The sequence below is a fragment of the Anabrus simplex genome, chromosome 2 (assembly GCF_040414725.1).
Source record: "Anabrus simplex isolate iqAnaSimp1 chromosome 2, ASM4041472v1, whole genome shotgun sequence".
Taxonomy (NCBI): domain Eukaryota; kingdom Metazoa; phylum Arthropoda; class Insecta; order Orthoptera; family Tettigoniidae; genus Anabrus; species Anabrus simplex.
In genome coordinates, this window is record NC_090266.1 from 910,871,678 (window position 1) to 910,889,131 (window position 17,454).

The 17,454-nt window shown below is 37.4% G+C and overlaps 1 protein-coding gene across 3 annotated transcripts in view; it reads right to left on the reverse strand.

Moving 5' to 3' along the window:
- Positions 1 to 497: 497 nt before the first annotated feature.
- LOC136864549 (leucine-rich repeat-containing protein 15) overlaps positions 498 to 17,454 on the reverse strand; it is a 108,358-nt gene continuing 91,401 nt past the window's right edge. For all 3 annotated transcript variants that reach the window (XM_067141679.2, XM_067141680.2, XM_067141681.2), the window contains one exon: positions 498 to 13,791. In XM_067141679.2, coding sequence (XP_066997780.2) covers positions 12,616 to 13,791 — 1,176 coding nt within the window. In that variant the 3' untranslated portion in view covers positions 498 to 12,615. The remainder of the gene's footprint in view (positions 13,792 to 17,454) is intronic.

The window sequence follows — 17,454 nt, forward strand, 5'->3', positions numbered from 1 at the left end:
TTCGTTCCAAGACATTCATGCATTGTATCTGATAGGAATTTTCCAACAATTAAGAAGAGAAAAAATTAAAAAGATGAATAGAAAAGGTTTTATCGTTACTACAAAAGTATAAATTCGAACTTTCATTCAGAGAAAAGGTGTCGATAGCGTTTCTTTGACTTTAATTTAGATTACATCCATTACTGTGGGACATCATAAACAAAATATTGTAAAATTCCTTTAAGTTTATTGTAAAATTCCGTTAGGTTTATTCTGACCTCACCTTGCATAAAAATGTGAACTTTAGGATGGGAGATAACAGTATGAATGTTTCAGTTTACAATAGAAGTTCTGTGAGCAAAGAAAGATGAAGAAAACTAACTTGAATGATCTGGTGAAAATGTTGAAATACATACCATACTTTTATCATGATTTTTAAATTATTTTTCTTGATAGTGTTGATGATGATGAAGAATATTAAAATACGGAATTGGAGTTGGATTAGTTAATCTGGTATGTTAAGTAAAAGAAAATTCATAATTTTTCCATTTTTGACATCTATACATTTTTAACAAAAGAGCACAAAACTGATAAACGGAGCTTGAAAAGATTACACATAAACAATGAAAATTATTTTTCACAAACTCTGAAGTATCAATACTAAAATATAATTGAGCTTTGGGAATAACATAAAATGAAATTTTTCTCAAAATGAAATTCGGTTGGGATCTTTCATTAACATTATTCTGAAAGCTCACGTGTATATCGACGGCTCCAAGTATTAATATTGTAAGTCCAAAACTAGCCAAAATGTGTTACGAAAATCGCCGGATCCAGGGAAAATACTTCAGTATTTTTGCCCGATATAAAATCGCATCCCCAGCATCCGAAATTTAGCAGCAATAATATATCTTAATGTCGCCCCATGGAAGAATAATAGCACAATTTAAAATCGTAACTGTGGTTACGATAATAATACCGGGATAGTTACGATGTTAATACTCGTACTTGGAGCCGTCGACATATCGTCGTTGCCGGGTCAAAACCTCTTATGTGATAATATTTTTTGAGATATACTGACCCACAGCACATACATTATGAAGAGCGAGAATGCCTTGACAATATGCACACAATATTGCTCCTTATATGACAGAACCTTACCGGCCAAAGTTCTAAGCTAAAATATTTCACGTAGGGGGTTCTGTCCCGGCAGCGACGATATTTAGGTTGGTTATATTGAAATTTCTCATATATTAGAGATGTACACACAGAAGAGAGAGAGAGAGAGAGAGAAAGAGAATGAAATCACCATACTTTAATAATTATTGATCCAGTATGTTTCATTAGCGCATCTGTAGATCTTTCTAGATTTTCATATTTTGAGATTCAGCTTGAATGAATTCTCATACTTTACACTGAACCAGTACCTAGTCTGGTACAAGTTCAATTTATGAGTGAAAATATGAGAGTGTGATACCTTCCGTTTCAGTGCTTTGGGAACCACTGTCTTCACCCGCCCTAGGAGATATCAAGGTCAACACTTGTCTGGAACAGCTGTGTTAAAAAGACGGGTCGGTGTGTGTTTTTTTTTCAGTATTCTTTCTAAAACTGTATCGGAATTATCGCCAGTGTTTTCTAGTGTAATCTTGCGATTTATTAAAGAATATAATTGGAATTATGAGAAGATGATCTGGAAGCTTGGACATGACATTGTTAATAATCATCGTTCGGTTCCATTCTACGTCATTTCAAGCGGAGTTGACGAGGGTTTTCGTCTTATATTACACGTTCTATTTAATTTGCCGTTCTTCGAGGAAGCAAGTTAAGTACCTGTATTCTTCTCTACAGAAGGTCGTCGATATTTGAATTCCGTGTCCGCAAAATACTTAGACGCTTATTTCACTTACAGGTGTAGACTATCGTACTACTACGAGTGTTATCATCGTGGTCAAGATGATATTCCAACCAGGAATATTTGGATTACACAGTGCCTCCGTTGCCAGCGTGTTTGACATGGTGTACGCGAGGTTCTGACTTCAATGAGGACGCCCGGGAACTGCAAAATGGAACCAAGAGGAGACCATTAGGGGAGCACGACGATGAACGAGACATCAAACTGTAAACTAGTCACTATTTCACCTTTACTTATTCTGTTTGTAGTGGTAATGGTAGCAAATGTAACTGATCTTTACATTCTTTCCATTTCAAATTTTCCGAGTAATATGATTGTTGGAATTGGAATTATTTGACAATGTGCTCGACATTAGAGCCATGTTACATGATTGAAGTTCACTGCACTAATTTCTGAAGACAGCGTTGTAATAGCATAAAAATCACGGTTAAATATCAGAACCCCTACCGTTAAATGAAGCCATTTAAACTTAACTCCGTGAATGATACTTATATCAATTTATTTCCATTGGTATTTAAAGTCATAGAATTAAATTGTACTTTGAATAAGTCACTTAGACTCGTGTGACGTGTTCAGGAATGTCAGATTTTGGAACCTAATAATCAATGTTTAATTGAACATAAAATATTAGGAGACAATTTAATAATCACGACAGTAATATGTGTTACTGCGAGTGCATTTTCCTTAGATTTGCAATGTCCTGTGTGAATGAATTTCATTCTGTTCTGGTCGGAAACCCACAGTAAGCCATCGAGCCGTAACTGATATATGGGACAGATTTAGGTGTATTGAGATGCATTTTATGTTGAGAACAGTGATCAAATGTTGACGCACTCGGATTATTTATGGTAGGAATGGAAAATTTTCTGCCCATTTCTTCGTCTATATCTTTGCCCATTATTACGCTACGTCATTGAATATTGAGACGTATGCACTAGCTAAAATGATGTTGGATGAATTTCTTCACCGATTTATGGGAAAAATTTCTTCTCATAATGGTAGATTTTTCTACCAGGAATTCTAACTGAATTAAAATAATTTTTCAAGTGACTAATCCCAAGCTTCTGCCACATATGATTGGGTCATGATAACGTGATTTTCGGAATGAGACGCGTATGTTCGCGAATATTCTCATACGCTCCCTCCAACTCAAATAACGTAAAAAATAATCATAAATCTAGAACTGAATGAGTAAGATTTGTACGTATCGTGTATAATATTTTGTCGGTATTTGTGGGTATTTTTGTGTAGATATTTTTGAATTGTAGTTGCATTTCTTTGTGATATCATTTATTTTTGAATTTACATATTTGGTTTTAGTCATTGTCTTCGGTGACTATCTTGTTGTTTGATGATTATCTTCAGCGTTGAATAGAATAAATTCTTCCGAAGTAAAGAGGACATTTTGCGAGAATTTAGTGTTATTTAAAATAAAGGTGAGATCGCAGCCTAGTATTTAATTTTGAAGAGAACATTTAAAATTGTTGAATTTCATAGGATTTTAAATAGTTCATCATGAAGAAAGAGCTAATCTAAGGTTGATAAAATTTCTGTGCGTGTAAATGATAGAAACTTTAATTTTAATCATTCAAAGAATTGAAATAATTTAAAAGTGTTTTACAGAAAGTCAACAGGTTTATGATTAATAAAGCGAAGGAAGACATTCTTGTACGACATACTGTAACCGTTAGAGAATATGTCGTCGCACATAAACTAAGTATGAACCAGCCCTGAGCACTTAAGAACGAGTGACATTTAGCAAAAAAATTAAATAACTCTTCTTGACAAAATTAATGTTCGCATCCTCCAGGGACATTCGTTGTGATAGTCTGTGTGACGGTCAGGGAAATGAACAGTGATTTTTACAAACTTATCACTACTTGCGTTAATCTATTTCAACTTAAGAGTGGATCTTGTTACAAGTAGGCCCCCTTTTGAAAGTGCATAAACAGTATTTAATAACTCATTCTCCATTTTTCTGTATGTTCGTGAGCGGTCGTCGAACCCAAGATTCGGAGCCTACAAGAGTCGCGCCTGAGTGCCTGCGATCAGCTTTACAGGGAACGTCCAGAAATGCAACTGAGAAGACAACAGTTCGAGTCATGGATCGTCGTATGAAGAGGAACCGAGGACTACCAGGAACAAGAATACTCATCATGGTCGTGTAAAGATCTAAGATGTACCCCAGATGACAGGAAACCTTACTCACCATGTGTTAAGTACATGCTTTTATTTACCTTAAACACGAGAGATGCATGCCAGTAATAATTTATTTTTGTAAATATTATAATGTCATAATTAAACATTAAAAATGTAGGGAACATTATTCGCGTATGACCGGGAAAGATTTATTATTACTAGTCATGATCATCAAGTGATTTTCAAGATAATCATTGATATTTAACAAATTCATTTGCATGAATTATTATATAAACTCCAAAGTTCTTAGCTTATATGAACCATCTTTGGAAGAACGACAATTTAGCTACACTTATATTTCTTCGTCTGGTAAAGATCTTCAGAGTAGTTTGGATATAAATTATATGTTTGTGATTCAGGTATTTGTAATCTCGGATAATATTAGATAATCATTGGAGTTGATCCAAACCGAGGTATAATTAATTTATAATTATATATGAAAATGTGAGAAGAATTAAATAGCCTGAAAGAATGGAGTCTTCTCTGTGAATTAAATGAACGGATTGAGATACGATGGCATGATATGAGAGGGCGAAGCAGTAACATGTTATGTTGTTGGAGTGATAAGGATAGCTGTTGTGAGGTATTGAATTGGGCTGAATATATAGCAAAATAATGAATAATAAGAAATAATGGCTTTCAAGTGAGTGCGTGCATACTTGACAATAAGCCGAGATGATATGTAAGGAAAATGAAAGAAAGACTGAAGGACGATTTATGGTGTCCGCAGCCCAGGGCTAGTTACACAGCTGTTATCGTGATTGACAAGTATATGGCCGGTCGACTGTAGGCCGAGCAAACCTTTGCAGTTTCTAGCAAAGCGATGTTAACGGGCCAAGCTCTTTTCATTCACCAAAGTAGTCTCAATCCCATTCTAATTATACGTTGCGAGTAACACGGATAATTTTCTGATTTTGTGAAGGATAAATCTCTTCTCATGCTTAGGTATTAAATTAGCCTCTGATTGGAGTTCAAAAATGTTTACCTTGGAAGCCGAAGCCTGTGAGTTCGAATGATGCTGGAGGTAAGAATTAACCAGATATTATGGCTTGGTTAAGCCATATCTTCAAGATGTGTTGTGTAAATATATTTGATATTTTTATATGTATGTTTCTGTGTATTTTATTATTTCCCAAAGTGTTCTATGGTGATGGGTTCGATTCCAGCTTTGGCTGATTTTCTTTGAATATATAATTTGTTAGGTAAACCCAGGATACGCACATATATGTTCAGCGTGTATGTTCATCGTAAGTGTTCAATGTAAATATACATTTGTCGTGGTCAAATGGATCACATGTTTGATACTCGGCGATGCAATCTCGTGTGTATAACAGATGTGCTTATATTGTGTTATAATTTTTCTTCTTCTCTTTCCAAATCATGACCAGTAAAACAAAGGATACTATTTAATATCCATTTATGACCAGTAAAGCAAAGGATACTATTTAATATCCATTTATGACCAGTAAAACAAAGGATACTATTTAATATCCATTTATGACCAGTAAAACCAAGGACACTATTTAATATCCATTTATGACCAGTAAAACAAAGGACACTATTTAATATCCATTTATGACCAGTAAAACAAAGGATACTATTTAATATCCATTTATGACCAGTAAAACAAAGGATACTATTTAGTATCCATTTATGACCAGTAAAACAAAAGATACTATTTAATATCCATTTATGACCAATAAAACAAAGGATACTATTTAATATCCATTTATGACGAGAGTTTAATAAGTAAAGGATACCATTCAATATCCATTTTTATAAATAAGTAAACTCGTATATCAGTGCGTGTTAATCGATTGAATTGATATACGCCAAGAATTAATTATGCCAGGACAGTTTCAAGAAAAGAAGGCATACAATGTATATAATTGTGTCAGTTTAATTGTTTCCTTTTGCTTATATGTTGAAATAGAACATTATTTGTGTGGTTCACACCAGTATAATAAAAAAATTTAGAATATATACTTGAACGGAGATTCTTCTCATTTAACAATATTAACATATTCCTTTCATATTATAGAATCCTACTTTCATTATTTTAGATAGTGCCTATTTTATTTCTTTATCGAACATTCCATTACCCGTATTGCTCTCCGAATTCAGCCGGTGATGCTATGAAAGTAGGGAGGATGAGACTTCAAGCCCGGTAAGTGACTTCTGGCGGTTCTCATCCAAATGTTCCATTTGTACATCTGTTTGTAAAACCAAATTAAGTAATATTGCCCTAATTATACCCAGGGTAAGCCTCATTTTGTTGTCCAACTAATGGGGCCAGTTTTATTTTGTCGCCCGATGTGCTCAGGGCTGGTTCATACTTAGTTTTGGTGCGACGACATATGCCCTAATGGTTACAATACGTGATGTAAATTAATTGTCAGTTTTGTAAATTTTGAGATGTGGTAAATCATTGCAAAATTAATGTAAAATGGTTTTAAAAAACTTTATAATATTTCAACAAATACGCTTGAGATAAATAATATAATTGTGGAAAAGAGGGTTCGAAAGAACAAATGAATGTTAAATTTCAATTTCAATGTAAACAAGAATAAATTTGAAATTCTGAGACGAAAGGAAACGAAGGACTTATCAAAACAATATTAAGTGTAATTGAATCCAAGTTTGGGAACGTTCTTGTCATTTATTCTGCCAACTTTGTTTATTTATCAAATTAATTTTATTTGTTAATAAAGTTGGTTTGCAATTGACTTGCGTTTAATTATTATATGCTCTATCCTTTGGAATGCCACATTATGTAACTGTTTATTTGTTTCACTTTAGCAATTTCAGCTCAATGTTCTTTTATCCTTTTATAACCATTGGACTCACAAACCGTCCCCCCCTTAAGGGCTCTCATGATTCCCGGTTATATCTGGGGCTTGTGTTTATAGCATACAGGGACAATACACAACACACATTGCTTATTGCGGTGAACGCCATTCTATAACGAGTTAAAAGTATAAAATTTTGATTACTCTTCTCCTCTTGCATTATGAGTAATTTCTTGAACATCTTAAAATCACAGTAAGTCATAAAATTAAGGTGCAACTTTAATTTCCAGAACACTATAAAGGAAATTATGAGCAGAAAACTGCAGAATCATAGTGAATGTTCTTCATTCCCCAGTTAACTCGAGAACTCGCATACTTTGGAACATGGTTATTTATTCCGTATGACAGTATGAAGGAGTCTGTTATATACTTAGTTTATAATTACGTTATGATGTAAATGAATCTTCATATTAGCCATTTACACTGATATACTGTTCGCTTTGGTTACATTAAAAGCTTTTCAAGAGTAATAAATTCAATTTCGGTACAGTAATGGGTCTTACTTAGTTCCGCCATATTTCCTCTTAGAGAGCAATAATTATAGGGGAAGAAAATCGCAGTAGGCTAATCTGGTTGTAACCTTATGAAAATACGTGTCACCATTACCAGTGTCTGTTGCCACTTCAGTCTTGCTATAATGCTGCACCTCATCTTCCGTACGAAAAGATTTGACCTATTTATGCCAACCGTTTCTCACGCCTTGTGACAATATTTCCATAGTCCTTCAACACTAGAGGTCTCTTAAATCGAAGGTATATAATTAGAAACAAACATGTGAGATCTCCGGTGACTTCACTGGAGTGGATAAGAAAGAACGTCAATGGTTTTCCATATTTCACTTCTTAAATTTCCTGAGGATGATACTATAAAACCCTTGCTTTGTTCAGTCGTTCAGATAAATTTATACTTCATCTAATGTGGCCGTACATTTCCATTATTCAACAATTACATGACGTCCATTTATCCTGTGTTTGTCCGATTTGCAGTGTGGAACGTTTGTGTTTTTTATTCTGCCAACTTTATTTATTGGTTTGCATTTTACGTGTGTTTAATTATTGTATTTCCTATCTCTTGGAATGCCATATTATGTAACTGTTTATTTGTTTCACTTAAGCAATTTCATCTCAGTGTGCTCCTATACTTTTATAACCTTTGGGCTTACGGTCGTTGTCTGCATTTACATTTTTAACTTCACTCCCTGGTTGGTAATGGTAAAAAAGGAATTGAGTTTCAGAGTAGCTGGATGCCATACAAGAGTGTTTAAAAGCTAAAACCTGTGCCAGTCGATATAGTGGCATGTTAGAGAACCCTCTTCAGGACGTAATTATAGCACACGAACATCTTTTAAAACCGATAAATACAGCATTATTACAATTATTTTTGTTGCTTTCATTGTTATGCTGTTCACGGACCGCAGAGACAATCCCACTTTATTTTCAATGACTCTTCTCGTCACCTGAACTATAACTAACATTATCACTACTGCAGTGCGGCCATTGGCTTGTCATGAATGGACATGGTTTTTCAGGAATTGTTCGTGCAATCTTAGAAACTCTGAAATTCTGTTGTTTACGTAATGGTTTTAGGACAATTTTGGCACATTTTTAATAGAATAAAGCAGTAGTATACCCTTCCTAAAAGGCTTGTGTATGAGACTGCATTTCCAGACTGAGAATCCGAAACAGACCATGTCACGTTGCATAAATCTACTACGAAGAGTGCCAATTCAAATCTCAGTCGCCAGCTTTGCATTAACATTTTTTAATTATTTCATGTTTGCAATTTTCTTTGTGTTGCACCGACAAAGATAGGTCTTATAGTGATGAGGGGATAGGGAAGGACTAAGAGTGAGAAGGAAGCTACCACGGCCTTAATTAAGATACATTTGCGTGATATGAAAATGGAAAACCACGGGAAACCATATCCAGAGCTCCCGACGGTGGGGTTCGAACCCACTATCTCTCGAATGAAAACTGAAATCTACGTGACCCAAACCGTGCAGATACTGGCTTGGTACATCAACAAATATTGACAGAGATCATGAATGAATTGAGTATAAAGAATGTAAGTAATCTGACCACGTCTGATGATCTATCAAGAAATGTATGAGAAGTGAAATCGACATCAGAACTTTGAAATCTTTTAAGGCATACAGTCCAAGATTGTTTAATTAGAGTCTTACTGTACTCACTCGCGTAATTTTCGTTCTCGTTATAATATTCGCACTACAGTTTTGAAGCGCGTGTCTTATTTTCTCAAGTAATTTTCACATTTTTAGATAGTTGGGATAAGTTGAAAACTTCAAGAGAACCAATCCAATATTGGCATTTACTGGTAACGATCACTATAGCTCCAGAATGAATTTCCACTGAAAGCTGATTTTTGTGGCAATGTGTGCAATATAAAAGTCAAAAGACCCAATAAGGAAGAAAAATATGAAAAAGCTTATTTGAGTTCAGTCGCCGACGGCCCCTGGTGATATGCGACTGTTAATACTTTCGTGAGCGTGTTTTCCAATGTGTTTTGTGACAAATATTAGTGATAAACGGAAGACTCCGGTAATTACAACAGTTATTTGGATAGTTTAAAGTTTGCGTAGTTCTGTAAGTGAAAGGAAACGGAACCGAGCTGGTAAGAGAGAATTTCGTGTTTCATGTTTCAGATGAATATGTTCGGTATTGACTAAGGCACACGGAGTTATTGATAGATACAAAAGTTTTCCTCATGCCTATCGGGCACCATAAAGTGGAAGAATTCCAGACGAAACTTATTTTGTCGACCGGGTTTCTGCTTCCACTGATGACGCAACAACGAGGAAATCCGAGCCGGAGACTAGCGATGACGGTTGCTGGATATTTGCGGTCACGGACATTTGCGGTCACGGATATTTGCGGTCACCGGACATTTGCGGTCACCGGACATTTGCGGTCACTGTGATAAACTTGTTCCCACTCACAGGAATTCCCCAGAAGTTACAGGAGATGTGCGGTCACTGCAGCAGGGTGTGGGTCTTATTAGCTTAATCTCGGGATATCACCGCTAACCTGCCTGGGCTCCTGCTCACTCGTTCCAGATCAACATTCTCGATAATGTGTGATGGGAATCAGCATTTCAAAACATATAATTTACTATCGACCAAATTATTACAAATTATGTACTCGAGTTTGGAGGTTATTCATTAAATAACCAATAGGCCTACAGAAAATCCAATAACTTCCTCATTTTCCTCCCTTTATTTTAATTTTCATTTTACGTTAGGTTTTGAATTTGTAATTATTTTAATATCTTTTATCGCAAGTGGAACGCAAAAAGTACCCGTTTTTAAATGTGTTTCAACTAAGCGTCAATGTTAAGACATTGTTACTCGAAAACCCGTCAGCTGAGCACAACCAGGTTAGCGGGAATACCCCGAGATTAAGCTAATGAGGCCCACCCCCTGCTGCATTGACCGTAAATCTTCTGTAACTGCGGGGGAATTTCTGTGAGTGGCCACGAGTATATCTCAGTGACCGCAAATATCCGTGATTTTGTGGTGACCGCAAATGTCCGGACACGGCGATAACAGCGATTAAATATAAGTTAAGAGTTTTTATAATACTTTTAAATTACGGTAATAGGGTTTCTGTAATCCGTTTCAAGTGGCATACGTACCGTGTAGTGCGAAGTTGTAGGGAAAAGAAGTTCTGTACTTGCGGACATGGACGGACGTTTCTTCGACTTAAAGGTAGAAGAACTGCAATACATCACTTTATTATTTGAAATGGAATAGTCTAATGTCTGTGTAGCAACAGTTATTGCATAACATATGAAATACAACTGCATTGGAATTAGTTATCTATCGTAAGTGATTTCCGAGATTTACATATATAAATTTTCGCTTGTGCTATTGCTACTCCCACTATTCGTTACTGCACGTGTAAGAGGAACGAACTGCGGTCTCCTGCCAATGTCCTTGACGTCGCGTCACCTTGGTAGATACAAAGGTCATATTGCAAATGAATATGAAAACGAAAACAAACGTGTGAGTTACACTGATCCTTCTAACGGGATCACACAGAAGTACAATATCGCAACCATACAGTTACAAGAATGAACATAGTATGGCATACTCATCTTAAGAGTGTGTCCACATTTTGCTGATATTTGGGGATGTACACGTAATTCTGAAGAGGCTGCCTCTTGTACGCGTCAATATATCCTCATCCGACTGTACTAATTACATTTCACCTGAAGGAAGACTGATTGCGAGAAAATGCGATTTTAAAGAAACGCTTGCTCTTCAGACACAGATCTAGTTTAGATGAAACAAAAGAGGTATTTGTTTTGGCTGAAGATCAGATCAACCCTGACGACTGTATACGTAGATATCTACCACCACATGTTTGAGTACGAACCACTTATGTTCAGCGGAAGTGCTAAGTGAAGCCGATTTCCAGAGCCGGGTACCTTTTTGTCGGTGGGTTCAAAATACTGTCGCGGATGGATTTCTGTCCCTGATGTTATTCAGAAAGGAAGCCACATTTAATAATGTGGGCGCGGTGAACAGGCACAATTTACATTATTACAATACTGGGCAGTAGAGAATACTACTTGGGTACGCCATGTGCAGTATCAAAGAAGATGGCCAGCCAATATGTAATATGGAATTCTTGATGTCAAAATCATGGGACACTGCTTGTTCAATAGCCCGCTGACTCGAGCTAGATATTGGTCTTTGTCTAAGATCTTCCATTATTATTGAAAGACATTTCTTATGCAGATGGACTTCGTAGGGAGTAACAAAATGATGGCGTTCTAGGACATGCAGCTTGCCCAGTGGTTTACGTGCTAATCATGTTATTCCCGAACAGATGAACTAGACGCTGCGACACCCTCGGCTGGTCCCTGCGATATCCATCCTTGACAGCACTGGATTTCTTTCCATGCGGACATGTGAAAGACCACCGAACCTATCAGTCTGCAGGGCATGTAGCATCGTAGCCAGGAAGTCCGCAATTCGTTCACCCCAGCAACACAGCGTTTAATGACAAGTCATTTTCGGAGTTATGTTCAACTTAACAGAGCACTTGAACAACTAAGTCTAAAGTTTACATCTGCTCGACGAAGTATTACAAACATCTAGAATACTTCCACCGTGGTTGCTCCCGAAGTGCGGGTGGTGTCCACCCCTCCTCATACAATGTTTAATAGAATCGAAACTGCTGTGTATATTTGAGACACAAATAACGTTATACTATAAAGAGCTCGTGAAAGTGCGCAAGTTTTACTGTAAATAAAAGAGCAAGTTCTGTAGTTTCGTCAATTTAAAGTTAATCAACACATTAACCAGCACCAGAGAAACACAAGCAAATCCCTCTCAAGATCAAAACGATAGCAGGAGACCACAGAAACCTCCAGTTACATTTGCAGTTCCCCGCAGTAGGATTATCAACAGCAGAGGCGAAATTTTACACATGAAAACCTCGCGAATTATTAATGGTAGCCAACTCATTCCAATGCAGATGTACTCCGTATTTTACACAATAACAGCCACAACACAAGTCAATCAGTGTTTTTCTAAATTTAACATGCAACACCAATGAATCATACAGACCTAAAGAAATCAAATCAGGTTTACTCAGATGTTACGGATGCAAATGGGTTTTTAAACATTGAGAAATAGGTAATTAACGTGGATTATATCGTTAGTCTCTCGGGCGGACGTCGTGATGGGATAGGTATGTCCACCATCTCTACTTCTAGGTCAATATCGAAGTCCTCTGATGGAGAAACTGATCCATCCTCACAAACCAGATCGGAGAGCACTACCCAAGAACGACCTCTGGGCCTTTTACAACGCACAATGGACTTTTCGCACTGTCTGATAGAACACCATTGCCACAAAGGAAGCAATGGACAATCGCAGATAAGTGGGTTGCCATCAATAGCAAGGTGGTTGAGATCTGAAACAACTTGAACAGTCTGGACATCGAGTGTAGGTAGTTGATTATTAGATAGACTAAGCGATGTTAAATTTGGTAATAAACGGAGCGTCGTTGCTGGCACTGTCTCTAAGAAGCACTCGTCAAGTATTAATTCGTTCAGGGAGTTGGATTTCAAGAACGGTTCATCCGTTGAAAGTTGAATTGGATTTCTGCTCAGGTTTAAGTACACAAGCTTTGATAACCCACTCACGAAATCAGCTAATACAGTGAAAATTCTGTTGCCATCCAAGGATAAATATTCTAGATTCGGCAAAACGCTAAATGTCAAATTACTCAAGCTCCGCAGCTTGTTATCGCTGAGTTTGAGACTGGTGATATTAGGCATTCCGCGAAACGTCTCTGCTGACACTCTACTCAAATTACATGCAGCAAGTGAGAGAACTTGAATTGAAGAGCTATGAATAAATCCGCCATCAGTAGATAGTTGCAAAGGATTTTTGCTTAAATCTAGATGCGTTAGTTCATTGTTATGCTGGAATATATCAACATGCAGAAAAGTCACTTCATTTCCCGTCAGATTTATCATTCTAAGGTGAGGAATCATACTCAGAATGCCCACATCCAGACTGGACAACAAATTTTGTTCAAGTTTAAGACGCTGCAGGTTTGGGGTTGTGCGGAGGACATTTTCTGGTAGTCGCCTTAAGCCACATTCGGATAGGTCTAACACAATTAGTGCTGGACTATTCAGAACTAAACCATCTTCAGAAAGAGAGTTTGAACCGACAGCTACATGCATCAGGTAAGGTCCTTGCAAATTCACTGTTGTCAGCCTGTTGTTCGCTAAACGTACAGTATGAAGTTCACTTAGGTTCTGGAATGCAAGCGGTGGTACCTCCCCAATTTCACACCTTTCCAGCTCCAGTACCTGAAATGAGAAATTCATAACCAGTAATCCACTATAATGAACTGAATGTTGCGTGATGAAGTGTTGCTGTGACGCTAAGGACGGAATAAAATTAGTAATATGCGGAAATTGTGTAAAAATATTAAATAAATATTTAAAGGATTGTCTTTATTAAAATAGTGTAATATTGGCTGGAGTAAATTGACATAAGGACTAAGAAAAGGAAGATACCTTCGGTAGGACAACAGAAGATTACTTTCGTACATATGCATGCATGTAAACATGTAAACATGGCTCCCGAGATGACTTTGAACTGATCTTACCAAATCCACTGTAGGTATTTCGATGTGGTGTCCACCAACGAGTACCAATAACATAGTGTGAAATCCTAGAAAATAATTTTGATTTGTGTTACGGAGTTATCCGTGGTAGTTAGAGGTGAAAGAAGGTGCGGGCGGGAATAGGTCTCACGAAATTAAAGTTAATTTAAAACTTTAACAAAGGTTATATTTTCTTTTCAAAATCAACAGATAACAACAACAGAGTAACAGGTACCAAGTAGCAGGAAAACAATTTAAGAAATTACAATTGTTACAAGATTTGGGCTTCGAGCCCCAAGATTAATTTCTGAGCTCTCAGCTCACCACCACAATAGCTAAAGGGCAGAAAGCCCCTAAGTACGAGGAGCACTTGCTCCTAATTACAATGTTAAGATGAAAAGAGCAGACCCGCTCTCAATTTTACAAGCCTATCAAAGGCTACAACAACCTTCATTCCTAACTGCCCTTAGGGCACACATACAGTGAAACAGGGGTATCTTGTACCCAACCTACAGGGCCTTCACATGAAGAAAACAAACTCTGGGTTAATTAAATGGCCCAAAAAACCAAATTGACTGGAAGCGTAGCTTGCACTCCTACATGAAACTTCTTAAAACCTAGGGGGCACTCGACCAGTTATACAGGGGCTAATCCCATACTAGGGAGGTGACTAGTTGGCAAATAAGTTTAAGACTTTAAGAAGGAAAAGAAAAACGGTTACGAAAACATAGTCACCTCAAATTCAAAATGAAGAGGAGTTCGAGAGGGTGAAGCACTCTCTATCCCCGCTTTACAGATTTGTAATTTATAGATAGGCAGAAAAGAATTTACATTTTAAAAGGGTAGTTTGCATACTAAAGGTTTCGAACCCTCCCTGAGAGTTAAACTGCTGAGCTAGCAAGAAATGAAGATGTTAACAGGCCATTACCTTGTAGATGAACTGCTACTTGGAGAAAGAGGTGCTTCCCGCCCTCTGCTATATATGTTCACACACTGCGAAAGATGTTACTGAAGTGGCCCCGAGACCAGAAAATCAGCAGTTTATATACCCTCGTGGAACATTCGAGACCTTTCATGACTAATAACAACCCGCCCACAAACTTGTATTGGTCGTCTAAAGATTACAAGTCAAAACTGAAGAAGAAATCTAGGATTGGTGGAAAATTAATTACAGAAATTACTGATTGGTTAAATTCAAAACTGGCGGAAAGAGAAGGGTTATACTGCCAATCCAAAAAATGAATGAAAGAAATTTAACAAAGAACAAACTTATGAATACCAAATTTCTTCAAAAAAAACAGTTCCTTCACTTCGCACTAGGGTGCACAATTATAGTTCTTAAGTAGTGCCATCTAGAAGAGAATGTCCACACTTCTTGCTACAGAGCAAACAAATACAAATCGAAATAGACATAGTTCAGAACACTTCAAAATTCACAGTAGAGACATCTTCCGAGAAACCTTTGAGTTAATACAGATTTTAAAGTTCAGAGTTTCTCCTGTAGAGAGGTTTCAACTGGTGCAATATTCGAATTCGCGGCGTGGAGGTGTACCGCCCGGTACAATTTGATTGACTGAGAAGGGAAGACATTCCACTAATTGTTGGCCTGATGTTATATTTTCAGGTTCTGGACTGCACTAGAGTTATTAAGTTTCACTGCGTGAATGTACATCTATTGCAAGTTATTCATTAGAGTTTTTAATAATCTGCATAATACACTTAATAAGAAGCTTATAGGCAATGTCGAGAGAGAACATCCACAAAACATTAATCCAAACTGAAATAACACACTACTTAGCAGAATATTGGAGAAATAAGTAATTAACGAAATTAAATTAATTCCCAACATTTTTCCTAGTATTTATTGCGTTCAAAAATTACCGATATTCCCTCCATAAATCCGGAAAAGTAGCAGTTTCAAATGCGTGCCTGTTTTATGTGGGAAGACATACTATAGTATACAGATGACGTTGCCACGGTGTGCAGGTAGAACGCTGCAGCGTAATTCGTGCTGATATGTGGGTGCATTCCAAGGCAATGCTTTGAGAACATGGAAGGAGTAAATCATGGACAACGGTGAACTGTATGGTTTCTCTGGAGGAATGAACTAGTTGCTTCACAATCATTCACACGAGGTTAGCGGCCGTATGTGGGGAAGCAGCCCCATGTCGCAGAACGTGTTTCGCTGAATAGTAGAGTTAAAAGATGCAAGGACTAAGCTGAATAAGGCAAAAATCAGGGCTTCCAGCAACTACATGCAAACCAGACAATACCCAAAGCATGTCGACTAGATACTGGAAAACAAGCGAATCACTTTCGATGAACTAGAGAATGCAACAAGCTTATCACGCGGAACAATGTACACCATAATTCATCAGGATTTGAAGGTGAGAAAAGTCTGTGCTCACCATAGCGCTGAAGCAGACATGCCAGCAATTGCAGCAACTGTACCGTGCGGATCCGGATAAGTTTCTTGAGGGTCTGGTCACCGTCGACGAGTCATGGTTCTACACGAGACTCCAGAAAATGCATGTCAATCCATGAAGCGAAATCACGCTGGAAGCCCTCCTCCCAAGAAGTCACGGCCGGGACTGCATTCAGGGACCAGAAGAGGATACTCCTGCTGGACAGGCAGCGCCTCCCCCCCCTCCCCACAGTACGAACATTACCAATCATCTCTAGTTCAAGGGCAGAATGAGAGGCTGGGCTTGCCAACGCTTTACCATCAGTCATACTTCATGCCTTATATTGTAGCTGATTCACTGATTCTGTAAAATGTGAATGAATAAACAATGAAGAGATATTAATATTTCTTGAACCAGTGAAATGAAATGGGTTATTTTGTGATTCTTGCTTTATTAATAGCAATTAAATACAAAGTCATTTCAGTACAAGGCATGAAGATCTCGGAAGAAGTGGAACATAAAGAAGACCACTATTTGCAACTTCGGCACTAAGCGGACAAGTTTGCCCCAGGAATTAATCTGGTACTCATTTCTGTCGTATGTTGAGTGAACCCCAGTGAAATATGTCTCCTTTCAAGGGGAATTCCATTCCCATATTGCTCAGCCACCTGACAGGGAATAGAATTCAGGTCCTTCCAGGTGAACTGAACACGTTTTTACCGGGTTAACTAGGCAGCCACTCTTTTTTGATGTCAATTCATGGAATTCCCAGTACACTTGTAAGAAAGCGAATAAATCAATATAATTTATTAAACAAATTGTGTGCAAGGTATTAATTGATCGAAATTAGCATCATTTGCAAAGTGTGACAAAGTCAATGTCCTGTTTTTGCACTCAATGATATGATACGTGTTGCATGGTCCTCCACATATGGTGCACCGACATCTGTCGGTGGGGCT